The sequence below is a fragment of the Canis lupus genome, chromosome 23 (assembly GCF_048164855.1).
Source record: "Canis lupus baileyi chromosome 23, mCanLup2.hap1, whole genome shotgun sequence".
Lineage (NCBI taxonomy): Eukaryota > Metazoa > Chordata > Mammalia > Carnivora > Canidae > Canis > Canis lupus.
In genome coordinates this window covers 14,824,522-14,831,268 of record NC_132860.1, presented here as the reverse complement: position 1 = coordinate 14,831,268, position 6,747 = coordinate 14,824,522, and the positions used below count along the sequence as shown (strand labels likewise).

The window sequence follows — 6,747 nt, the reverse complement described above, 5'->3', positions numbered from 1 at the left end:
GGGTGTCTGGGGGCCACCTGAGTGGAGCTGTGTGGCAAGCAGCTGCATGGCCATATTTGGAGATCTGGAAGGCGATTCCACTTCCCTCGTGGACTTGCCACCAGGGTCTCAGCATTTAAATCCTTATAAGAGTTCTCTTAGGTGGGTATTTTATTATCACCATTTCACAGGTGAAGAAACTGAGGCTCAGAGAGATGCGATACTTTTCCTAAGGTTACCCAAGCTAGTAAGTGACAGGGCTGAGATTTTCACTCAGTCCGAACTCAGTCCGACTTGCTAGACTGTAGGATTCATTCATTCATTGGTTCGTCCATTTATTTATTTGACAGATACTGAGTAAACCTAGAATGTACCATGCATTGTACTAAATGCGGAGGATTCAAATCCAGTAGGGTCTGCAGCTGATAACAAAGCTCTAACAAGCATGTGTGTTGGAGGAAGGAGGAAGGAGTGGCCAGACATGTGAGGGAGGAATTGGGGGAGTGGGCTGGGCCAGACTATCAGAGACCTCTGGTACCGTGCCAGGGAGATGGAAATCCACCTCAATCTGACCAAGCCCTGCCTCCCGGACAGCACTCCATTTTGTCCAGTCCTCTCACTGCCCCTATGCTTGGTGCAGGCCACCGCCTCCTCCTTGAAAGCATGTGACAGGTTCTCCAAAGGCCTTCCTTGCCTCTCATCTCCCACCATCACCTCCAATGCAAAGAGGTGAATTTTCAAAATGAGAAGATGACGTTATGGTTCGGTGGTAGGCAGATGTCTAAGAGGGCCCCATAACCTCCATCACTCTGGTGTTACTCTGGTGATTACGTTATGTGACACGGCACAAGGAATTCTGCAGATATAGTTATGGCTACTGATCAGCCCACCTTAAAGCAGGGAAATGATCCAGGTGAATCCACAAAATTAAGTGAGCCCTTTGAAAGCAGGGAGTTTCTCCAATGAGTCAAGGGCAACTCACAGATATCCACAGTCAAGGTTTTGAAGGCTTCGACATGCTGTTGCTGGCTTGAAGACGAAGGAGGGTCATGTGGAAAGGACCTAAGAAAGTCTTTCAGGAGTGGAGAGTGAGCTCCAGCCAACAGGCAGCAAGGAAACAGGGACCTCCCTCCGACAACTGCGAGGAACTGGATTCTACCGACAACCCGAGTGGACTTGCAAATGGATTCCTTCCCAGAGCCTCCACATGAGAACGCAACCCAACCAACACCTTGCCTGTAGCCTTAGGAGACCCTGAGCAGAGAAGCCAGCTGTGTCATACTGGACTTTTGACTTCCAGGGCTATGAACTCTCATCGTGTGTGTTATTTCAAGCCACTCTATTTATGGTGATGTGTTCCACGCACCAGAAAACGAAGACATCCCCTGGCTTCTAACCCTCCAAAGAAACTTCCCTCGTGGACTTGCCACCAGGGTCTCAGCATTTCAATCCTTATAAGAGTCCTCTTAGGTGGGTATTTTATTATCACCATTTCACAGGTGAAGAAACTGAGGCTCAGAGAGATACGATACTTTTCCTAAGTTTACCCAAGCTAGTAAGTGACAGGGCTGAGATTTTCACTCAGTCCGAACTCAGAATCCACACTCTATGGCTTCTCATTGCCCTTAGAGGAAGTTCAAGTATCTATGCGAGGAATTAGAGACCCTTCCTGACCCGGCTCCTGCTCACTCGTCCAACCTCACTCTTCCACATTCCTCTCACTTCAGCTCCTTGGGGCTCCAGTAACTGCCACGCTCTCAGTTTCCTGACTTTCCACATATGACTCCTTCTGCTTGAGATGCTGCCTGCCTCTTCCCCCTGTTGTTCCTGGGGCTGACCCGAATGAATGATGCTTTTGGCCTTGCCTAAGATGCCACCTCCCCCAGGAAGTCTTCCTTGGCTTTCCCAAGCTGGGTAGATACTATGCCCACATTCCCCTAGCACCTCATACCTCCCGTCTCAGAGCACAGGAGACCCTGTGTTGGGCACGTTTACTCAGCGGGCTCTTCACTAGAGTGTGAGCTCTTTGCTGGCCAAGGCTGCGATACGGTCATCACCAAATCCCTAGCACTGTATCTGGAGCCAGTGGGTACTCAGTAAGTATTCACTGAGTGAATGAGTGAATGAATAAAAGCACTTTATTTGGGAGGCAATGGCAGCCATCCAAGGTCTTGAAGAGTGGGAGTGACCTTCTCAGACCTGTGCTTACGAGGACAGGCTGAGGGCAAGTCCTGCACACAAAAGGCAATCCTCACCATCATGTGAGGATGAAAAAAGTTCGTTTACACCGTGGTCTTGGATCTCTGGAGCTACGAAACTTGGCCCTTTCCTTGACCACTTCTGGATCCTGGATATGCCAGAACTGGTCACGGTCCTGACTAGTTTTCTCTCCTATGGAGGTGGAAGGTGGAAGAGAGCTTGTGACTGGGGTTTAGGCCCTGAAATCCACCAGCATTAGGCGCCTCGGGCCACGAGGGCTGTGCGAAGCAAGGCCACATGGGGAGCCACACACAGACCACGGGGGGAACTGGGGGCCCCCGGAGACCCCTCCCTCTGGACACCTGGTAGTCGGCCCACTTGTCGGTAAATACCAAGTACTGCTTCCTGATGAGGAGGGCGGCGCTTACGGCTCCCAGCCCCCAGCCGGAGGTCACGCGATGGGCTCGCTCCGGGCGGGGGCGGGGGGATGGGGGGGGTGTCTCTGCTGGAGACCCCGCACGTCTCGGCCTCGTCTCTGCGCCAGGGGCAGTCCCCGGGCGGCGCGGCCTTCAAGGACCTCGGGGCGCCGGGAGCGCACAGCTCTCCGCGCAAGGAGGGCAGCGCAGCGCCGTCCCCGCCCGGCACGGGCTGCAGGCCGGCAGCCCCGGGGGCTCGGGGTCCTCCGTGGTGCCCACGCCAGGCAGCGGCGCGCCGGAGGAAGCGGGGGAGGGGCCGAGCTGCCCGCGGCGGGCGGCGCGACCGACGGGGCGGCCCGGGCGCTCGGGGCGCGGCGAGGCTGCGAGGGGCGGGTCTGGGCGCCGCGCCTCCCGCGCTCCGGCCGCCAGTTCTGGGCGCTGGGGGCGGGCGGGGGAGGAGCCACGCGGGGAGGAGCAAAACCTGGAGGCCCCGGGATCCCCGGGCACAGCCAGAGCGGCCGGAGCCCGATCCCGGGCGCGGGGCCCGGGGGAGCGCGCCGTCCGGGCCGGGCCGGGCCGAGCCCAGCGCTGCAGCCCGCGGCGGCGCCCGCCTTCCGTGCGCACCGGGCGGGAGCGGCCGGCGCCGACGGGCTGAGGCTCCCGGGCTCCGAAGCCGCCGCCCCCGCCGCCCCACCTGCGCCCGGCGGCGCCATGGATCCTTCGGAGAGGAAGATATCGGTGTGGATCTGCCAGGAGGAGAAGCTGGTGTCCGGCCTGTCCCGCCGCACCACCTGCTCGGACGTGGTGCGGGTGCTGCTGGAGGACGGCTGCCGGCGGCGACGGAGGCAGCGGCGGGGCCGGCGGCGGGGGGCGGCCGGCGACTCCCCGGGCCGGGACGAGCTGCGGGAGCTCCTGGACGAGGACGACGAGGACGACGAGGAGGCGCTGCCGCAGGGCCTGCTGTGCGGGCCCCCGCAGTGCTATTGCATCGTGGAGAAGTGGCGGGGCTTTGAGCGCATCCTGCCTAACAAGACGCGCATCTTGCGCCTCTGGGCCGCCTGGGGCGACGAGCAAGAGAACGTGCGCTTCGTGCTGGTGCGCAGCGAGGCGTCCCTCCCCAACGCGGGCCCCCGCAGCGCCGAGGCGCGCGTCGTGCTCAGTCGGGAGCGCCCCTGCTCGGCCCGGGGGGTCCCGGCGCGGCCCAGCCCGGCCCTGACGCAGGAGAAGCAGCGGCGGGTGGTGCGCAAGGCCTTCCGCAAGCTGGCCAAGCTCAACCGGCGGCGCCAGCAGCAGCCGTCGTCGCCCCGCTCGTCCACCTCGTCGTCCACCGCATCGTCCTGCTCGTCGCCGCCGCGGGCCGCCGAGAGCGCGTCGGTGGAGCGCATGGAGACGCTGGTGCATCTGGTGCTCTCCCAGGACCACACCATCCGCCAGCAGGTGCAGCGGCTCCGCGAGCTGGATCGCGAGATCGACCGCTACGAGGCCAAGGTGCACCTGGACCGCATGCGGCGGCACGGAGTCAACTACGTGCAGGACACTTACTTGGTGGGCGCCGGCGGCGAGGTCGACGGGCCCGGCCCCGGGGGCGAGGAGGCGGCGGCGGCGGCCCCCGCGGACGGCGAGGCGCAGGCGGCCGCGCTGGAGGAGCTGGCCCGGCGGTGCGACGACCTGCTGCGGCTGCAGGAGCAGCGGGCCCAGCAGGAGGAGTTGCTCGAGCGCCTCTCGGCCGAGATCCAGGAGGAGCTGAACCAGAGGTGGATGCGGAGGCGCCAGGAGGAGCTCGCCGCGCGGGAGGAGCCCCTGGAGCCCGGCGGCGGCCTCGACGGCGAGCTGCTGCTGGAGCAGGAGCGGGTCAGGACGCAGCTCAGCACCAGCCTCTACATCGGGCTCCGGCTCAACACGGACCTGGAGGCCGTCAAGTCGGACTTGGATTACAGCCAGCAGCAGTGGGACAGCAAGGAGCGCGAGCTGCAGGGCCTCCTCCAGACTTTGCACACGCTGGAGCTGACGGGGGCGCCCGACGGCGCTCTGGGTGCTGGCGGGCCCGCCCGGGACGCCCGGCCTCCGGGCTGCGCCGAGGGGTGGGTGGACCAGGCCCGCGGACTGGCCAAGAGCTGTCCCGGCAACGACGAGGACTCGGACACCGGGCTGAGCTCCATGCACAGCCAGGACTCGGACTCGGTGCCCGTGTGCGAATCTCTAGTGTAAGGGGAGCGGGGTGCGAGACGGGGACGGCCCTTCTCCCTTCCCCGCGGAAAACACCCCAGCCTGGCCAGCTCAGGGACTTGCAGCCAGCCTTGGGGGGGGGGGGGCGGGGAGCCCGGAGCCCTGCCAGGTAGCATCGCTTCCACCGGGCGGGGGGAGGGCTGGGGACACCTGCCCTGGCTCCCCAGTGAGTGCGGAGGGGTGCAGGAGGGGGAGCCTCCGGGGTCTCCCTTCCAAGCTTTCTTAGGGGAAGGAAGGAGGGAGGTGGTGAGAACCTCCTGTATTGGAAAACAAACGCCCCAGGGAAACTGACGTGGTCCGAACCCATTTTCGAAAAAAAAAAAAAAAAAAAGGAAAAAAAAAAGAGAAAGTATTAGGAAGATTTCAGCAGTCTTCTGTATGGGAAGGGCTGATGGCAGCTAGAACTTTAGTTTGTGGCATAAAGTGCTTTTAAAAGAAACTCCTGGATGAAAAGGAAATTCCTTGAATGTTAATTGTGACTGTGAACGTGTTAAAACTAGCCAAAGAGGAACACTGGTGTTGGTCTCAGCCTTACTTACATCTCTGATAAAACCCACAGGCACCCAAATCCTGGCTCTTTACATTTCTGCAGGTTGGGGAATTACCTATCTGCCGCACTGTTCATCCTTTATTTTCTTTCAAAGGCCAAACTGTATGAAAGTCTCTAAGCCTGCATTTCCTCCTAGCAAATACAGTATGTGTTCAAATAGAATCCTTTCCCTAAAATAACCTTTTATTATGACAAAAGCCGAACATAACCCGTTTGAGATAGGGAAACCTGGTGGACATAATTCCTGGTTACAGTTTAATCTGGACCATTTGGGACTTGCTCCTGCAAAGGGACCTGTGCTGTCCTTTCTTTCCATTCATGCTGTCGCTTCATCCACTGAATCACTGTTACTCCAAGAAAAGGAAAAGGGAAGTTGCAGAATTCAAGCGAAGTGCAACTGAAGTTGCTATTTAATGAGCCCTCTGGTTGGAGCTGAGACTTGAAAGCAAAGATCTTTGTTAGTGTTCAGCGTTTGAACTGAGTTATATGATTAAAACCAACCATGACCTCAAGGTATTTTACCCCAACCCAAACCTAACTGCAGTAGCTCTGCTCAGAGATTAATTAGTTACTTGTCCAAGCCTAAATGGAAAGCGCCAATGTCAAGGTTTACTAGATAAGGCCCCCCAAAGAAAACATAAAACACAACAATCTAACAGTACACCTTGGGTGAGCAATTTGCTTAACTGTGGCACGCAACCACAGATAAAGCATAAAGCAGTGAGCTTAAAGACGACTTGAATTCCTCTTGTCTGGCTCCTGCCTTTGCACACGCCAGGAGATATAAGTGCAACACCTCTCTCTTAATAGCTGGTGACGGAGCCCTGGTGGGGACCCAGTGTAATTGTTCCAGTTATTTCAATGAAAAGTTATCAGTTGTAGCTGGCTGTTGCCCCGTGGAAGGAACCTGTTGGCGGTGTTCCCTCTGGAGCTCAGTACTTCTGAGGAATGTGGGATCTAATCTGTCCTGAGGAGGTTATTAACAATGGGGTGTGTGTGTGGTGCCAGCCTGCTGCAGAAGCCTGGTATCAGCCTCACCATGGAGGGACTGGCTCCAGTTTCAACACCGCATGTGAAGATCGCTTGAAAGGTCTTACTTTATCGAGAAGGTTCTTTCCTTGGAGAGATTCTCTGTCTGCTTATTGCCAGCGGGGACTAGCCCACCTGACCTCCTCGAACCATTTGAACTGTCTCCTTTTTGGAGACAGCCCTCCCCCCACCCTCATGCTATTACAACACATGGGGATATTTGAGATTTTCAAGTAAAATGCGATTGAAAAGACCCTTTTCTTAATTGGTGTTTTCAAAAGGCATTAGCTGGCATAATTACGGTTTTTTAGTTTCGCCTGATGCAGAAAACATCTATGCATTTGGTCT

At 57.9% G+C, this 6,747-nt stretch overlaps 1 protein-coding gene across 1 annotated transcript; it reads left to right on the top strand.

The window, feature by feature from the left end:
* The first annotated feature begins 3,224 nt into the window (after positions 1-3,224).
* RASSF10 (Ras association domain family member 10) lies at positions 3,225-4,900 on the top strand. Its single transcript, XM_072794029.1, has one exon. It carries the CDS (start codon positions 3,306-3,308, stop codon positions 4,800-4,802), a length of 1,497 nt encoding a protein of 498 aa, XP_072650130.1. The 5' UTR covers positions 3,225-3,305; the 3' UTR covers positions 4,803-4,900.
* Positions 4,901-6,747: the final 1,847 nt, after the last annotated feature.